This window comes from Artibeus jamaicensis, unplaced genomic scaffold (genome assembly GCF_021234435.1).
Source record: "Artibeus jamaicensis isolate MK-2021 breed Jamaican fruit bat unplaced genomic scaffold, CSHL_Jam_final contig_465, whole genome shotgun sequence".
Classification (NCBI taxonomy): Eukaryota; Metazoa; Chordata; class Mammalia; order Chiroptera; family Phyllostomidae; genus Artibeus; species Artibeus jamaicensis.
The window spans coordinates 26358641-26378541 of record NW_026521843.1 but is presented as its reverse complement, the minus strand read 5'-3'; the positions used below and the strand labels follow the sequence as shown (position 1 = coordinate 26378541).

The 19901-nt window shown below is 44.2% G+C and overlaps 1 protein-coding gene across 6 annotated transcripts in view; it reads left to right on the top strand.

The window, feature by feature from the left end:
• Positions 1-19901, top strand: part of THADA (THADA armadillo repeat containing) — a 288531-nt gene that overhangs the window by 207277 nt on the left and 61353 nt on the right. For all 6 annotated transcript variants that reach the window (XM_053667075.1, XM_053667073.1, XM_053667074.1 and 3 more), the window contains one exon: positions 18990-19084. In XM_053667075.1, coding sequence (XP_053523050.1) covers positions 18990-19084 — 95 coding nt within the window. The remainder of the gene's footprint in view (positions 1-18989; positions 19085-19901) is intronic.

Genomic DNA, 19901 nt, shown 5'->3' with positions numbered 1-19901 from the left:
CATGATACCCCCATTCCCTCTAGCCATCCCCTCCCTTAGTTCATGTCCATGGGTCATGCATATGAGTTTTTTAGCTTCTTCATTTCCTGTACCGTTCTTAACCTCCCCCATGTATTCTGTATGTACCAGTTTGTACTTCTTAATCCCTGCACATTTTCCCCCACTACCCCCTTCCCCTTCCCAGCTGACAACCCTCCAAATGATCTCCATATCTGTAATTCTGTTTCGGTTCTGCTGGTTTGCTTAGTTTGTTTTTCTAATAGCTGTGCAATTTCTTGTTCATAGTGGTGCAATTTGTTGCCATTTTAATGTTCATACTTTTTAATCTTTTTCTGAATATAATTCCCTTTAACATTTCATATAATAAGGGCTTGGTGATGATGAGCTCCTTTAGTTTTAGCTTGTCTGGGAAGCACTTCATCTGCCCTTCAATTCTAACTATAGCTTTGCTGGATAGAGTAATCTAGGTTGTGAGTCCTTGCTTTTCATCACTTTGAATACTTCTTGCCAGTCCCTTCTAGCCTATAAAGTATCTTTCCAGAAATCAGCTGACAGTCTTCTGGGAACTCCTTTGTAGGTAACTCTCTGCTTCTCTCTTGCTGTTTTTAAGATTCTCTCTTTATCTTTAACCTTTGGCATTTTAATTATGGTTTGTCTTGTTGTGGTCCTCTTTGGGTCCAATTTGTTTGGAAATCTCTGTGCTCCCTAGACTTGTAGGTCTATTTCCTTTGCCAAATTAGGGACGTTTTCTTTCATTATTTTTTCAAATAAGTTTTCAATTTCTTGCTCTTTGTCTTCTCTTGGCATCCCTATGATTCGGATGTTGGTATCTTTGGAGGTATCTCAGAGGCTCCTTATTCTATTCTCATTTTTCCTCTTACTGTTCTGATTGAATGCTCTTTTCTTCCTTTTGTTCCAAATCATTGATCTGAATCTTGACTTCATCCCTCTACTATTGGTTCCCTGTAGATGTTTTTTTTATTTCACTTAATGCAAACCTTCATTGCTGCCTGGGTCTTTCTTATGCTGTTGCAGTACCCAGTGAGTTCTTTGATCATGATGATCACCAGTGTTTTGAACTCTGTATCTGATAGGTTGCTTATCTTCATGTCATTTAGTTCTTTTCTTAGAGTTTTGTTCTCTTCTTTCATTTGGGCCATATTTCTTTGTCTCCTCAATTTGGCAGCCATCCTGTGTTTGTTTCTGTGTATTACATAAAGGTGCTTTGACTTCCCATCTTAGCAGCATAGCCTATTGTAGAAAAGGCACCTATAAATTATGTGGGGCAGAGCCTTAGGTAGTGGCTAGAGTGGGACAACCTGTCTTACTGCTTTGTGGCGGAGGGGCACGCTCAAAGAGAGGACAATGCTGCGGCCTGGCCTCTGAGATTGCCTGGGAAGAAGCTGTCTCCCAGCACTCACCTCTTGCCAGTCACTTCACTTTCTCCCCTTCTCCCCGTGTGCCACTTGTGTCAGGTTTAAAATTTTTTATTAATCAATTTGGTTCTCTAGTGTTCCCTTTGGTTATGAAAAGGAAAAAATAAGTGTGTGTTTGTGTGTGCTTTTCTTTAAGTAAATGTGGTGAACTGAATGGACTGTCAGACTATACAGTGGATGATGTGATGACCAGTAAGAAATATATGTCCTACTAAATTTTTTTCTTTTTTTCCTTGATTGTCAGTGTTGTACATGCTTATCATAAAATATTAGTCAAGAATAAAATTTGGAAGAGCATATAAGTCTAATCTTACCAATATCCAGTGGAAACTGCTATTATATCAGTTAACAGTTTTATGTATGTAGTTACTTCATCTTTTTTCCTACTCATTTTTAATGTAGTTGAGGTTATACTATATATGTAAGTTACAGTTTACTTTGTTCACTTAACAGTATCCTAAAAGCATTTACTACTATTATTAAAAATTCTATATAGTGTAATCACTGTGGAAAACCTTAAGGCATTTCCTCAAAAAATTAAAAATACAATTAATTAACATATGACCTAGCAGTCCCACTCCTGGGTATATATTTAATGAATTGAAAGCAGAGTCTCAAAGAGGTATTTGCACATTCACAATATTAGTCTTCAATAGCTAGAAGGTGGAAGTGACCCAAGTGTCCATTGATGGATGAATGGATTAAAAAAATGTAGTGTGTGCGTGTACAATGGAACATTATTCAGCCTTAAAAATGAAGGAAATTCTAACACATGCTGTGAGCCTTAAAGATATGCTAGGTGAAATGACTCCACTCACATGAGGACCCGAGAGTAGTCAGATTCACCGAGAGGAAAGTAGAGTGGTGGCTGCCAGGGCCCAGGGAGCAGGGATGTGGAGGGATGGGGAGTCGGTGTTTAGTGGGCACAGGGCTTTACAAGTGTTACAAGGTGAAGAGTCCTGGAGATGGGGCGAGTGACAGTGTGATGAGATCAACGCTTGAACTGTGCACTTAAAATGGCTAAGATGGCAAGTTTTATGTTATGCATAGTTTATCACAAGTTAAACTTTTTTTTCTTGACAAACATTTTAAGTGTACAAAACTCGGTACCCTGTCATTCCTCTGAGGTTATCACTGTCCTGGCCTATGATAACCATTCCTGCTTTTCTTCCTAGTTTTCCCACCTGTGCATCTCCAAAAGTAAAATACTTTTGCCTGTTTTTAAATTAGAAAATACCTTTGAATGTATTTGTTAAAGTTAGCATATTTTTTGTCAGGCATTAAGTTAACCATTGCTCCAGTGCTGGCCCTTTACTTTGTTCTCCATTTTTTATATCATGAATAACATTCTAGTCATAATCCTTATGGTTGTGTGTATGTGTATTTGTGAGAGAGATTTTACGTGATCATGGGTTATTACCCTAGGTTTGATTTCCAACAGTAAAATAAGTTAACCACAAGGATATGAAAATTTTTGAGGGTCTCAATATGCACTGCCATATTGAGTTGCAAAAGAGACACGTCACTTCATCTTCACACTAGCAGTGGGTCAGGGACGTCCACCAGTATTTCACTAAGATTTTAAAGATTCAATTAAGGAAATTTTTGCTTTTTGGATGCCTCTGTGTGCCAAGCTCTATTTAACAGATTTGTCAGTATTTCATTAACCGTTCTCAAATCTCCCTTAGTATAAGAAAATCTATTTTTCTACAGTGAAACAGTAGGGGAGACAGACCCTGTGGGTGAGACACCCTGTTTAGTCAGCCTTTCAGCTTGGCATGAGGTAACAGATAAGTTGAAACAATACAGACATTTTTTTCAGTTTTTGCTTCTGGCATTTCAGCATGGAAGCTGCCATACGTAAGCAAGCGTTTTACTGTATCGGCTTGCAAAGAGTCGTCTCCTGGCTGTCCATGGGGCATTGCTCAGGCCTGGGTGTATTGTGCACCCGCCACCAGAGGGGTCAGACTGACAGTGCACCCAGATCAAATTGACCATAGGTGTGTTTTGTTTGACTTTAGCTGCTGGTATTTTTAAAATCAGGAAATTTTACAGTAAATCAGATTTCCGGCTTCTTTTGAAAAACTAGAAGATCCGGCAACACCAGGCCAAGTTCTCGCAGGGCTGCAATGGGCCAGAGCTCACTTCTCTGGTAGGTTACCTGCTGAGCTCCCATGGAATGAGGGGTTTCTGAGCCTTGCCATTGGCATTTATTAAGTGCCCAGTTGGCTGATGGCTGCGTATTAGAATCATCTGGAGAGGTTTTCAAACCTACTGATGCCAGGTCTGATCTCCAGAATTTCTGATTTTTTGGTTTAGGGTATAGCCCAAGCACTGGTATTTTTAAAATTCTCCAGGAGATTCTAAAATGCAGTCAGAACTGCTCGTGTTTTCTTGTGCATTCTTGTGTCTCCCATCACCCGGAGGGAGAGAGTCAAGGATGTGTATTGGGTAAAATAAAAGTCATGCTAGAGGGCACTTGTATTTTTTTTCTTTCTGAGGCCAATGATTCATTTGAGAAAGATGGTTGGACTGTTTCTCTAGCCTGCTACCCGGGAGATGTAGCCATTAAAACTTCGATTGCACAGATGCGCCAGCTGGAGAGGCCATACAATTGTTTCAGATATGAGTGAATTTCTGAGGCTGGTTACTTAAAAGCTACCTTAGCAAGTTATTTTCAGTTATGTCATTTGTTCCCCAAAGTGCCATTTAAACCTGATACTCTTGTGTGATTGATTTTTTTGGAAGTTCATGGCCCATTTTCACTTTTTTGAGGTGATTCTTAAATAGAATGGACTACACTTTACCACTCCGTTCAGCAAACACTTACTGAGCCCCACTATATTCCAGGCTATATTAAATACTGCAGCTGTTTATTAAATCCACTACTTCACTGTAGCAAAGGTAACAAAACAAGACTTTTCAGATGGAATCATAGACCTAGAACTTAGTACTGAAAGAATCTTGGAGTTGATTGCAACCCAGTCCCATTCCCCTGCATATAGGAAAGTGCAGCCCAGAGAAGCAGGGTATTAGTCTGTTTTCACACAGCTAATGGGGGGGGGGGGGGCGGTAAAGATTCTACCTGAGCTACCCTGACAACAGCCAGCATTTGTTGAGGACTTAGCTCACTGGGCCTTGTCGGGCTCTTTGTGCTGAACCACACCTCCTCCGTCTGTCCAGACTGTTTTCACGGCAAGGCGTTGAGTGGTGCTAGCTTCCACGTTCTTCAGAGCAGAGCTTCTCAGACCAAAGGTGCACAGGAATGGCGTGTAGGGGTCTCTTGAAATGAAGACTCCCATTCAGTCAGGCTTGGGTGGAGCCTGAGATCCTGCGTTTCTGACAAACTCCCAGGCTATTCCAGTGCTGCTGGTTTGGGGGCAGAGTACGTACTCCGAGGGCCCAGGGTCAGGGTGCCAGGCACTGTCATCAGACAGCCCTCTCTTTTAAATACTTCGCACCCTCATCCTCAAGGGCTTGTGACTGGAGCTTGGAGCCCCAGGACAGGGCTGAGGCTACTGATGGGGTCATTCCAGAACCCTTTCCCCGTCCACCTGGGATGACCTGCACGGAGGGGCTGCAGGGCCCCGGCGCCCTACTGGGGAGTCCACACTCCCTTGTCTGGGCAGCTGTCCCAGTGGCTTCACTGCCTGGGGTGGGACCAGTGCTTTGTTGGCATGCAGTAAGTATTTATCATTTTCAAAAATAACAGTCTGATACTCTGGTGAGAAAAACAGGCTCTCAGGAATACAAAAACAGGTCCCAAGGTTATGGGGAAAGCAACCTTGGGAAATAAATTTTTGAATAAAACAGTGCTGTTGTGGGGCCAGGGAAGAGATGGTGGAGGGAGCCGGAGTTCGTTGAAGACCTACTCTTTGTACTAGACCCAATTTGTTACCCCAGTTAATTGTTATTTGCAAAAATTATTAGCTCTATGGTCCATCCCCTTTCCTACACAGCTTCCCCCAGGTGCTCCAGACACTCTCAGTTCTCCCTGTACGGGCCCCTCGTCTGCCCGTCATTGCCCTAGTACATATACTCCAAGTCACTTCGGCACCTCCTTCCCTGTCCACCCTTTATCCATGCTCTCATCCATTCTCTCATCCATTCTCCCCGTTCTCTCTCACTTACTGGTCCCCCCTGTGCTGAGTGGTGTGTCCCTTGAGGGCCTGTGGGCTTGAATGTGTAAGGAAAATATGCTTATAGAGACAAAGCCAGGGCTTGCCTTTTTGTGTGTGGCAATCCTAGTTCTTTCCCAGGGGAGTCTGTGGCCAGCTGCAGAAGGTCTGGTGTAGGATTCTGTTTTGCTTTACAGCTGAAGACAGCATTTATTTTCTAACCACCAGATTTATTCACACAAGATACTCCACTTCCCAAGCAGGCATACTGGGGCTTAGGTCTGATTCCATTTTCCCACTGTCCCTTAGCCCTTCCCCAAATCCCTCATGTCTCTTGGACTGATCCCCTCCCAAAGGAAGAGGACCTTCTTTCGTAACCGCTGTACTTGAAATAGAGCCCTCAGTTTTTTGCCACAGCTGCAGGTTGCCGTTACTCCCATGCCACTGAAATGACTCCAGTCAAGGATTGTTAAAGTATTCAGAGGATCGTGTGGCATTTTAAGGCTACCATTTGTGGTCCCTGCCAAAACGTTAGGGGAAGCAAGTCTGAGCAGGGATGGTTAGTTACATAGCAAGTTTCCGGGCATTGCTGGGGTTGGGTTTTGCTTTTGGTTTGTTTCTTCTTTGCACTTTCTTTTTCTTTTTTAATCAAAATAAAAGTTTTCCCAATACTTTCCTCTTCCCTGTTTTAAAATTGCTTTTCTTTCAACCCCAAGATTTTACTGGAAAGGAAGATTCTCATGAGGACCCTTCTTTAATCCTCCAGCTCAGCCCAGTCAAAGTCTTCTCGAGCCTCATACATATTTGAATGATGAGAGAAACGAAGTTGGTGTATTTTAGACCCAAGCTTGTTGACATCTGCTCGCTTCCCTTCCAGACTTCTCAGGAATGTTTAAGGTCATGATAGTTCGGGATGAGATCCTGTTTGTATTTTTTAAAAACAGAGAGAAACATTAAGTTAGCATATTTTAACCCAAACCAATGGAGAAGGTGCAAAATATTTTCACTAGATAGTACTTTTTAAAAGTATGTCAAAGTCCTAAAGGAATAAGCTGTTTGAGAAGAAGTGTAGCTTGAGGATATATGAGGTATTTCTTGTTGACAGGCTGAGCTTATGGAAACTGGTTGGGTAAGAGCAGTCAGAAGTGGGCAATATATTAAACTGGGCCTTAAAGCAAATTGCCCAAGATCAAAGTTTCTTCGTACCACTGCGAGAAATAGAAACAGCCCTTTTATGCAATTGTACATTAAGAATTCAATCCCCAGCTGCTGATGCTTTCTACTTTTGATTATAGAAACCTACAGACCTAACCTGGAGTTGGTAATTAGTTCGATAAAGGGCTCGGAAACACCCTGTCTTGCTCCACTTGTAGCTCTTGGCCTATTGGGGTGTTGCTTTTGGAAGGCGTAGGCCGTGTTGTCACGGACCCGCGTTCAGGGGAGTGCAGGCTTTAAGTGTCCTCGGCACATTCTCCGAATATGATGTAAAGCTCTAATACACTGGGGTTTTTCCTTTAGCACGTAACATGTTCCATCTCTTGGATAAATCAACACCTTGGTTACCTTCACTGAGCCATTCCCAGTGAATTCAAGCCAATTCAGATTCACAAACAGCACAAAGCAAGGCACAGTGGGGAATTGAGAGATGAACGATATTGTCCCTACTTCAAAAACCAAGTAAATAAGACCAGTTTGGGTTTTTTCTTTTTTATTTATTGATTGATTTTAGACAAAGGGAGAGAAGGAAGAGAAACATTAATCTTGTCGTTCCACTTATTGGTGCATTCATTGGTTGACTCTTGTATGTGTTCTGACTGGGGATCAAACCCACAACTTTGGCGTATCAGGATGATACTATAGACAACCAAGCTACCCAGGCAAAGCAGATATGGATTTAATTAACTGTAAATAAGTAAGAATTTGGTCAATGGTGTATTGAGGCCAGACTGTGTTATAGGAGTCGGCTTGTGGGGGCTGGGGGGTGGAATGTCAGGAAGTCATCTAGAAGGAGGGATAAGTCTTAAAAGGCTGAGTAAGGCTGTTAGTTAAGGTTAATTTTCTTAGATTGGAGAATGAGTGAGGTAATGCTGGTATAGAGCCTGTGTCACTGAGGAAGTTGTGATGGTCTCATAGCCCAAGTACAAGGGAAGGAATCTTAGTACGGTGCTCAGCTTTAGTCATATATAATGGAGTCTCTGTTATCAGAGTTTAGTTATGTTCCAATCTAGTTGAAAAGAAAGCTTATCTGTGTGAAACAGCCAACACCAATGTTCATATAGAAGTCCTAATTCTGTAATACATATAATAAACAAGACTTCAGAAAACACTGTGGACTTGGATATTTGGGGAAGGTGTTCTAGGGTAAGATAGGTGTTTGAGGTGGATCTTAGAGCATGCGTGTGATTTAACACAGAAGTGCTGGGAAAGAGCAGTTCACGATGGTGGCCAACATGTGTGCTGTCACGCTGTAGAGAATGAGTGTGATATATTACGGGCCAGTGAGGGGACAGAGCTGAAGAAGACACGGTGTGTTTTGGAGAGCAGTATAAGATTTGATAAGAGACCAGGTGTGGCAGGCTTTAAATGTCAGCCAGAGGAATTTGGATTTGATCCAAGAGTTGAAAGGAAGTCAATAAACTCAGGCTTACATTGGCAAATAGGATGCCATCTCCACGCATGAGAGATACACTGAGTAGTATATTACATTTTTCCAGCCTCTTGCGATGATCAACAAAATTCCCAGCCCTTCCTACTAGCAATCCACCAGCTCTCTGTCACCTGGACGTCCCTGTTGCCTACTTGGGCAGCTAGGAATGGGGATAGAGATGCTGCTAAGAAGACCATAGAAGCACAGAATTTGTAGTGGGAAAGGGAACTAAGAAATCATCTAATCTAGTGGAATCCTCTCCTCAAACAGAAGCTTAAGTGGAAGTTCAAGACGTTGAAGATAGAAGAGATGAGAAATGTGGTGCGAGGCAGGGTGGGGCCTGGAGGCTCGTGCGCGCACAGCCTCTTACCCAGTGGGAGCCCCAAAGGAGACTAAAAGTAGCACTCTGACTCCCTATTCCAAAAATCCAAACCAGTGTTTGTAGACGAGGAAATAAACACAAGGGGGCAGGTGATTTCTTCCTACTTGACAGACGCGGCTGGCTCTGGAGATGGCCCAAGTTAGAGATATAAATAGCACATTTATTTTTTGCCTGTTGATCCTCTTTGTTCCTCCTGCAGCCTGATCATGCTCATAGAGAATACTGCAACCACAGGCCTTGGGCTGCCCAAGGCCCTCTCTGGAGAGCTGCCCTCCTTAGACCGGGACCCGTGCTCTGGTTCACAGGTGGCAAACACAGGGCCTGCGGGCCGAATCCACCTTGTTTCTATCCAGCCACGGCCCCGAGCTCTCACTTAACTGTTAAAAAGTAGTTACATTTATACAGTCCTAAAATTACATTCGGCCCTTTGCAGGCTGATGTGGTCCCTGGTGGAAATGAGTGTGACACCCTGCTCTAGATCTTCTGGCCATCATAACTTAGCTACTCTAGACCCCCTTTCCTCAGAAATTCGCTCTCAGCTGGCTGACTGCTGCTCGATCTGGCCAACAAATCATGCTAACAAGTTACTAAGTTCTAACATGTGAATAAGTTCATTCTCCCGGGCCATACAATTGTTTTTAGTAGAGATCTTTTGGAGACAGTACCATTACCTGGAGTCAGTAACTCAGGGGGCAGACCTTCAGGTAATATGCAGACCTGATGGGAGGGCTTCTTGAGGCCTGACTTAGCCTCCTGCTTCTCCCCCCACATACTGAGCTCTGACTCACCCCGGTACATCGCCCTGTGTGGCCAAGCTTCAGGCTGCCTCCAGGAGGCCTTGTGGGGCATGTGGGCTGGGCTTACGTGTGGGCATGTGAATGGGCCAAGGGAATGACTTTGAGAGAGACCGTCCAAAACCTCACTGTCCTTCCTGCACTCAGCTGCCAGTGATGCCCAGGCTTCCTTGGCAAAGGGACTGGCCTACAGGCCTCTGGAAATAACACCTTCCCACATAACTTTAGCTTAGCGCAGGGCTCCCTCCCCAAGTCAGAAGGGACCCTCACCAGCCCAGGGCCCTCTTTTCCTGGGTGACTATCAGGAGGGGCACTTCCAGAGGCCCTCAGTGAATGGAAAAGCCTCTAGCCCGTGAACTCATCTTCCGAAGGTGATGAGCACTCTTGAGGTGGGCAGGTCTGGGTTCTGGTCCAAGCTCAGCTACTTAACCAATGATGTGTGGCCTGTAATTTTGGGGCGTGGGGGTGGGGCTCAGTTTGTAGGCCCCTCTGTAAAGTGGGATGGTCTAAAATAACAGTAGGAAATAGATGAGGGCAGGGAAGGACACGGCGAATAATGGGTGGGAAAGTATAAAAAAGCTAGGCAAATATAGGAGATATCTATTGTTGAATAAGCAAGTCTTTATCAACATAACTGGCCCTGGTGAAAATAGGCCTTTTTGTTGGCCCCACAGAAACAGCTGTGCCCGGAGCCTTGAGTTTCACCAGACTGGCTACCAGGACACAACACCAGAGCACGTGGCTGCAAACCAAAATACTCCCTTTGTTTGGCACAGCGTCTCACTTCTTATCTGATTGTGTTTGGACACATAGATACAATTTGTCTGGAAAACCTTGATTCTATTCTTGGTTTTTGCCCTGATCTCGGGTAGGTCACTCGAGCTATATGAGCTACTTTGGGGATTTGTAAAAATGGGAATAATAATGCCCTTTAAAAATAATACTATTTTTCTTTTCTCTGAAGAATTTAATAAAGATAAAACGGGAATCTTTTTGAAGATTAAACTTTTAATAAAGAACAGTTGATATGATTATTATTATTATCACTGCCAGGGCCGATGTCGCAAGTGTGGACTTCGCCAAGTACACACTAGCACAGTCCTGTGGACCGTGCTGTGGGGATTTCTCACCTGGTGATCTGCATACAAACTTCTCGTGCAGCTTCCAGAAGTTTTCCTTCACCTCACTTATCTTTTTCCATAATCCTAGGGAGAAAGTAAAGTTTGAAAAGAAAGGAGACTTCTGTTCACATTTTGTATAAGAACTGAAGCTATACATCCTCCAAGCCCCAAACTATACAATAAAAGCTCTTGGATACTACTTTTCTCCCATAATTCCTAGCACATAGCTTATTAAGTTATTAACCAGCAATTTCTCTGGCAGCGTATTAAACTTTACTTTTAAACAAGTCACAGAGGGGGGGAAACATGCATCTCTCATAAAAGGAATAAAAAACATACACCCTCTAAAACGGTTTCCCCAGGCTTTGAACAAATCCCAAGTCCCACACAAGGTCTCTTTTTCCTCATTCTCTGCACATAACTTGAGTGTTAGTACATTAATGAGAAAAAGATGCCTCATAGAAAGATGGAAAAATATGAGGGCCTCTGGGGTGTGGGAGGCTCCCTGGGGGCCCTCGCGAAGGCAGGTGAGCCTGCGTGGAGGGAGAGGCAGAGCCTGGGCGTGGAGCTTGTGCGCTCCTCTGGGGCAGAGGCATTTCCAGGGAGGCAGAGGCGCCTGTGACTTCGACCCTGACCTAAGAGGTGCCTTCTGCAGACGGCATGGGCCATGCTGAGTCCTACCAGGACCGTGGTAAAGTGGTGAAAGCCCTCTGTTTCCTAGACTCCATCCCCCAAGAACAAAAGCAGCTTTTCCAGGGGGAGCCCCTCATGCTCTGAGTATGTGGCTGGGACACTCAGTTCCTTCCTGGGCAAACTCACAGCTCACGTTCCTCTTGCTTTGTGTCTGGCAGCTGGATAAGAATCCCCTATAAACTGGTCCACCACCAGAGCAGGGCACGAAGATGGCTTCACTTTAAAAGGAAAATCCAAGTAGGAGGGCTATGGAGCAGCTTATATGTGTGGGTTGTGAGTATAAACACTTGAAAAGCTCCAGACCAAGAAAGGCTGGATGGAAGTTGGAGCATAGCATAAAAACGCAGCTTTGCCATCCCCCCGCCCGAGGGAGGGCAAGGTAAATGAGCAATCCCGGGGAGCCAGCCAGACCCTGCATGCTGCTGCCAGCTGGCCCTGTGTGCACATCTAAATTCTGGATGTTACAGTGGGGGGAAAATAACTTGTTTAAAAATATATATTCTGCAGTTCATGATCATTTGGCATCTTGGTTTAAACAAATGCCCTATTGTTTCTCGAAGAATGCCGTATGATGGTTGCTTGGCTGGGGGCTGTGGTGAAGAGGGAAATCAGAAGGGGGCGAGCGGCCCTTTTTATTTCATTTACACTTCCACATTTGTGTGACGGAATGTGGCCTGCCTCAAAGAAGTACCTCCCGGCTCCTTCCTGCAGCGGCTCTTCCTTTTATAACCGAACGTGAGGCATGAGAACGTCTGGTCTGCAGACGGCTGCCATTGCAGAGACATGAATGCGGACTGCAGAGATGGCCGGCACGATCTCTGAGAGACCAAAGAGAGGTCAACAAAAGGCCCTGTGCCGAGTCAGCCATTCAGATTGTCCTCAGAGGCTGTCTTCTGATGGTTGGTCAGACAAAGTTTCCTAGAGGCAGGCCTCGAAGTGAGTTTTAAATAAAGGACATGGCGCAGCTGGACACTGTCAAGTGGTGGGGTTCAGGACAGGATGTGGGGATATGTTACAGATTAGTTTTCCCTCTCTACCACCACGTTCTTTCCATCATTATTCTTTTCCCTTTCCCCCACTTCTTACCTGCCTTCCCTCTCCTTATTCCCCACCCACTTTCTCTTCTGGTTCTCTTCTTCCTGGCCTATTTTGGACCTGAAGGTGGTCCCCAGGACATAGCTTCAGTAACTCCCCCACTGGCTCTGTGGTGAGAGGCTGCCATGCCTTTTGCTCACTGTCGTTGAGAACAGAGGAGATCTGAGTAGGAGTGGGCCTATGCAGAGCCAAGATTAGAGGAAGAGCCTGCAGTGGGTTGTGATGAGCCGCTGCTAGGGCTCAAGGCCCAGGGTGTTCCTAAGCCATCCGGCTCATCAGCTGCCCCTGTTTGATTTTCTGGTCCCCATTCTTCCCAGCATGTGGCAAGCAGGTTCCCACCTTTGTATCTTTGTTCCCGTTAACTCTCCTGCCTGGAATTCCTTCTTTCCTTTCTCTGGCCCTATCCTTCCCTGTCTCCAGACCCCCCTCCTCACTGACATTCCCTCTGATGGTTGTATGTGTGTTTCGCTTTTCTCCACATACACCCTTCCCACACCCACATATGCGCTAAGCTCTGGAAAGACAGAACTTTGTTCTCTCTCTCCTTTCTGTCCTATGTAGGATATCTCCCATGGTGCTCAGTAAATGTTCTAGATGAACAAAGTTAAACCATGAGTCTAATCAAGATTCGGGGGTAGTCGTTCCCTGGGAACTGGAGTGACCTCAGCCCCTGACTCTGTTGAAGTCCGTGTACAGTCTCTTGACTTAGTGAACTGAACAGACACTAGCAGCCTGAAGCCAGAACAGCTGTTTCCAGCCTCCGAAGATGGCAGTGCGTTCTTGTAGAAGAGGTCAGTGTATCCAGAGTAAACTCTGTCCCTGCAGGGAGCCACCAAGACTTCACAGTGCTGAGTGGGTATCCCAGCTCCCCAGAGCGGAGTGGGCTGATGGAGTCCCACTGAGAAGTCCAGCTCTTTGGAATGTTTTTTAAAACATGAAATGAGTGTTAGAAACAGAACTTTAAAAAAATTATTTACTTATTTTTTGAGAGAGGGGGAAGGAGCGAGAAAGAAAGGGAAAGAAACATAAATGTGAAAGAGGAACATCGATCAGTTGCCTCTCACAAGCCTGCAACCCAGGCACATGCCCTGACCAGGAATTGAACCAGTGACATTTCAGTTTACAGACAATGCTCAACCCACTGAGCCATACCAGTAAGGACTGGAGCTTTTAAAGGTCCCTCCTAAGCCCTCCTGTTTGAGGCATTTCACTCATCCTCTATCATTTCCTGCTCTTCTTCCCCTTTGCACTTATTGTTATTCTCCAAACATGTCATGTGCCCAAGTCTGTGGACATGTTGTACTTCCTCTGTTGTGGTCACTCTGCCCACAGTCTGTATCCCAGATTCCCCTTCACTCTCCAGCTCTCTGCCAAGTCACTTCCAGACTCACCCAGGGATACCAAACAGCTCCCTCTGCCACCATCTTGGATTTTCATTCCGTTAGCTCCTCCTTTGGGGCACCCATCATACTCTGCTATGACTGGTTCTGTCTCTCCCACTGAACTAGTGACTTTCAAGTGTTTTCGACAACCACTCACAACAAAAAAGTCCACTGAATACGTGACTTAATGTGTATCTGTGTGCTGCATGTGTGTGTGTGTATGCACACATTCATGAGCTCTTGCACAGTTTAAAATTTAAGTAATGTCCATATAAGATATGAACAGTTTAAAAATAAAATGGAATTTACTCAAGATTTAGCATATTTAATTTCAGGAATGTTCTGTCTCAACACATCCATTATCATTTCGGATACCAAGCATAACCCTACTGATACCATTTAGTATAACGTAGGGTGGTAGCTTATTACCTGGAAAAGAAAAAGAAATGAGTTAAAACAAATCAATCAACATTTTCACTTAAAATTATTGCATTTATATTTTATTAAATGTGTTACAAATGTATTCTGGGCCCGGACTTTACAAGTTAAGGAAACAGTGCTACCTTTGTGACTCTGGTGCACTCCGGTTATATTTTTCTCCTTCCGCCCTTCCCTAGCTTGCTCTGTCCTTCCACTTCCTTCCTCTCTCACCTTACCTCTTCCCTCCATTCCTTCTTTCCTTCCTTCCTCTTATGCTGGTCACTACCCACTAGTTGATTGCATAACCGACAAAATTGGTCATAACCTATAGTTTGAAAAACACTGTTCAGGACTCGAAGTTCCTTGAGGGCAGTGACTGTGTTTCTGAATCATTTCATCTTCATATTTCCAAACACTGGCACTATTCCTGGTTCTTAGTCGTCCCTTGGTAAATGTTTTCTGAATGAATGGTCCTCAGTTAAAAAGCTCTGCAGCCACTGGGATTCCGGAAGGGACGGGAGAAGTGAATAATTTATCACAGACTTCCCGAGAGCCCCTGCTGTCCTCTAGACACTGGAGCCATTGTGGACGTGTCTGGGAAGCCCTGCTCCCTCTGCCCTGTGTTCTACCTCCCCACAACTTCCAGGAGAGAGGGCAGGAGGTTTAATGAAGTTCAGAGATTTCCCAAGGCAGAAACGTATTAATCAGGTTCTCGGGCAGATATTTGTCAAGAGACAAATGATAAAAAAGTGGAAGGAAGCAAGACTCTTAACAAGCCCTTTGTTTCATTTTATGTACGTAAACTTCATCCTCATGGTACCTGCCTCCTGCTGCTCCTCTGAAGCCACTGTTACGCTGTTTTGCAGCCCATCTGTTAGACCCAGACCACTGCAGGTTTTCTAAAACACTAAATCTTCACTGTGCCATGCCCCATGCCAGGGTTTTTCCATTTGGGGGTAGAAAAAAGCCCCAAGCCCACCAAAACCTTGTGGCTTGGTTTCCTGTCCAGCTGGCTTGCCCTTCCCAGGATTTTATTCCCATCATCAAAGTGGCTTGACAGACTGAGAACAAACCTCTGGCTCACCCTGCACTCACAGTGTACCTTTTCCAAGTCAGAACAAACACCAAGTAATAGTGAGAAAAAGAGAGAGCGAAAACTTATTTTCCTGACTTAGAAGCCAGTCCAGAGTGAAGCCAGCTCCGACTCCAGACAGGGATGTTGTGTGGCTGTGGTTGCGGCTGTGGCGGAGCTCAAGGGTGGAGCCATGAATGGCAGGCTGCATGCCAGAATCTCTTTCTGAGTCAGTCTCCAAGGAGAAGCCACGGATGGACTCCTCAGTGGCCCGGATCCTCTCTGTTTTATGGAATCAAAAGCAGCAGCATTTGAGGGAGCCTCCCTGATCTCATGGACTACCTCAGACTTGGCGCAGAACCTCACATTCTGGGTGCAGTCCAAGTGGTCCCTGGAGTGTCCCAGGTCACCAGCCTGGTCCAGGTCAGGAGTAGATGCAGAATAAATACTTCAGCCTGGCAGTTTTAAAGATTGCCAAACTTTTCTGTATTCGTTTAGAAGTTTAAAAAAAATTTAGCTAAAAAATTCAGGGAAACTAAGATCCTCATCAGACTTGCAAGTCAAACCAGTTCCCCTAACACTTCCCTTTGTGGTTCCACAGACAGAAAAACATCCAGGGTGAGAAGCTGTGACTCTCTGAGGCCACATGGGAGTGGGCACTGCATTTTAAGAGGCATCTAATTAATACGAAGCATCTTCTGAAGGCCTGCTTGTCTTGCTCTTGTTCCCTCCTTCTCAACACATTCTTTCATTTTCCCAATCTGGTCTCCCCAGGTCCCTAGACAAGCCAGACTAATTCCAGTCCACATCTATTGCCCCTCTTAAAATGACCTTCCTTGTCAACTTTGTTTTTCTAAATTCTTCCCGTCCTTCAGGGCCCAGTTGGAATTTGATCTTCATAAATACGTTTCATCTCTCCTGTCCACCCTGATTTCTTCTTGTGCTTAACTCCGTATATCCTTTCCCAAAGCTTGACTTTATTTTTGTCTCTGTGTAACTGTACAACCTTCTCTGAGGTCAGAAATCATCTCGTGTATCCCCTTCCAGCATCTGACTTCAAGCTGGATGCTCAGGAGGCAATCCACCTGCTTTCTGCAGTCATTTACTCAGCCCTGTGCTAGCTATCTGATACCATTACCCCTGCTTTGGCTTTTCTTCTTTTCTTTCTTGAGTAGCCCTTTCTTTGGTAGAGGAGGTCCTTCCTGCCTGTTAAACAGTGGAAATGCTGGAATTGCGAACCAATGTCATTAAAGAAGTTTTCGTCGACTCTGGGCTTCTCACAGTGGGTAGAGGAGTAAGGATAGGAAGTTACGGTCCAGAGACCCGGGGGAGCCAGATAGAGACGAAAGGGAGGGGCAGGAGTGGGGGTAAAAAATTCAAATAGATAAAAGTATTTAACAGCAAATCATAGCACTGCAAGGTACTGGAAGGAAATATGAGGAACATTTTAAAAATACATATATAAATAAAAGTTTGGAGAAGGGTTGGGCTTTGTAAGCATGACATAAAACCCAGGAGACATAAGTAAAAAACTAATGTATTTGACTACATAACACTAAATATTTTTGAACTGCAAAATAACATTATAAACAAAGTTAAAAGAAATGATAAACTACAGAAACATTTATAATATGTGGCAAAGCAGATTTTCTTAATATACAGAGTTCCTACAAATCACTAAGACCAATATAATGTCATGTACATGGAATTTGAATACGGTTCACAGAAAAGGAAATTAAAGTATCTTTTTTGAAAAGCATATGAAGTGATGTTCAACCTCACTTATAATAAAATGATTGTGATTTTAAATAATGAGATAGTATTTTTCTCTTCTCATGTTGGCAAAAGTCAGAATTTAACAACACACTGCATTGGCCAGGTCATGGGGAAGCCAGAATTCTTACACACTGTTGGCGAAAGTGTAAGTTGGTACGGTCTCTTGGAAAAGCATCTTGTCAAAGTCAATCAAAATTTTGAATGTGCAAATATTTTGATCCAGCAATTCAGCTTCTGGGAATTTCCTCTCTGAGTCCTCATTGATATGCACAAACCTGATACACAGGTATATTTATTAGAGCATTGCTTTTGGCAAAGTACCCTAAACAGTCTGAGTCATTTCAATAGAGGATCGGCACACCCATGAAATGGAACAGTTTACAGCCATTTTCTATAATGAGGCAAATCTCTATCTTTTTAATAGAACGACATCCAAAATGTATTAGCAAAAAAATAATATCGCTCAGGAGTTAGCACAGCAGGTCCTCCGGCACTGCTGCTTCCTTCACTGCCGTCACGTTGCCACGTCGATGGGATGCTGCGGGAACCCCTGTTGTGTCTGGGAGCCTCTGGTAAAACTGGTTTCACCTTTCACTGAGAGTCTCAGAACCTATTGACAACATTAAGTTAGGACTGACTCTATATAGTCGGTCACTGTTTGTATAAAAATAAACAAGCAGGTGGCCCCAGATAAGTGCTTGTAAATGAACAGGACGGACCTGGAAGGGCATAGTAAGTGGTAATAGTGGTTGCCTCGGGGGGCAGGTTACGGGCAGAGAGGGCGGGGGCATGGGAAGCAACTTCATTTTCATACTGCACCGTTTTTTACTCTTTGAATTATTTTTATATCATGTGCATGTGTTACCTGTATTTTAAAATTAATTTTGAAAAAATAACCTGGCGCAGTTACAAAATTAGGCCAGGCATGAGGTGTACACATAAACTAGAAGTTATGGCAGGGAAGGACTGGGGGGAGTCAGTCAGTGGGACAGAAATGAGGCAGGTCAGCAACAGAGAGAACCTCAAACGCAGCAAGACAGTTTGGTTTTAGTTCAAAAGTACCCGATTTGCTGTCTGCGCTAGAACATATGGCAGCCCTAGGATCTGGGCAGTTCAGGACAGAGCGGAATAAACTTCAGAGAAATGGTGCGCCTATTTCACAGGAAATGAGAAGGATGGGTTTCGAGATCAGGAAGTGGAAATGCACTAGCCAGGATGCCAGTGCCATTCCCCGGTCTCCTGTCAGAAGCAGAGATGGGCAGGCAGTGAACACTCAAAGCCATTCTAGTTTGCTGCGCCAGGCCTTGAACCCTACCCTCATCTGTCCCTACTGTTTTTACCACTTGTGCTGAATTGTGAGTACGCCAAGGAGGTCGGGTCCCTTTTCATGCACGGTCAGGATGATCTGAGGCTCTGAGCCAGGGACCTTAGTGCCATTCTCAAAAGAAAATCCTCATTCTTCCTTTTTTATCCGGACCCCTAAATCCGAGCCCACTACCTTTTTCCAGTGTGGGGGTCAAAGAGCACAACGAACTGCTCCATTTATTGGGAGAAGAAAATATTCCATATCTTGGGAATGCGGGTCGCAGTGTTGTCTGTGCTTTCATGTGGTTTCCAGCTGGTCACTTTTAGGTCCATAGATACGGTTCGTCATGTAAGTGCAGTTTCCCCTGAATGTGTTCACTTAAGAACAAAATAAAAGAATATGGCTCTCCCCTGCCTTCCTACCCCCTCTCCTTGTTTTCAGGCAACTTGGATAGGATGTTGGTTTTGTTTGCTTTCAGTTTATTTTATTTGGAGCCAGAGTATAGAGCTGTCTTGCATTTTGTACAAGCTTAGGCCTGACCTCTGTCATGTGCTTTAGGGTTTCTTTTTCCTGCTTGACTTACTGATGTAGTCTCACCATGAGTGAGTATCTGTTCTTTTTTAGCATTTGCTATAACTCCCTAAGTTTCATGACATGCCTGGTAGAAAATACCCGTTTTCTCTTTTCTGTGACCCAGGACTCAAGGAGAGAAAATACCAATTTATTTTCTGTTCTTTACCTTTCTAGGCAAAATCCATGTTTGGTGACCAGAGCCGTGTATATTGATATTCTCTTCCTGTTGACTCACTGCCTTGACAAACCCACAAAAGGCAACTGGCCAGGTATGATTCATAGTTATATCATATTTTGGAATGGTTACAGGTCTTTGAAATGTAGGTGGGGTTTTGAGTGCCTCTACCACACACTCTCCCCTACCTTCTACTTTTGAGACTAAACCACACATCAGAATTAAACATAGTGCCATATGGTTTCCTCATAGGAGCTTCTCAGGGAAACACGTCCTTGTTTAGTTGGAAGGTCGCTGTTTATTTTCTGTTTGGTCTTTCGGGGAAGAGTGGACTCAGATAACCTCTGGGTTTCTAAGACCTTGGTTCTTTATTATTTCAGCATTTTCTTTGAAAGGCCATCATTTTTAATAACTGAGAGTTCTTTCTGTTTGGCTCTGTGGAGATACCTGAGTGGGACCCATTTACTGGCGGAGATCCAGCCCTTGCTTCTTTAAGCTCTGACTTTATCCATATTCCCTGGTCATGTATGTTTCCTGGTATGGGCCCCAGATCCAAATACAATTGTTCTATTTTAATCATGATTCACAAAGTGGTTTTCTTAAAAGGGAGAAGGGCAACTCCAAATAAAAAAAATGTTTTGATGTGTTTATATAAGAGGCCACAGGAAGTGCTGTACATGAGTTCCAGGCCACAGACTGAAACTGATTTTCGTCAACACAAACTGGAATGCAGGGTAATGAGCCTGCAACTGGTTAAAATCAGCCTCTTCTAATTGATTAGGCCTGTCTAAAGGAGGCTACAATTACAAAGTCAGATTCTGAGTACAAGCAGGCCAGGCCTTTCCTCTGTTAAATTTAGTCTGTCAATGATTTGTTGTCTTCAGTAAATATATTCAGGCTGTCAGAGTCCA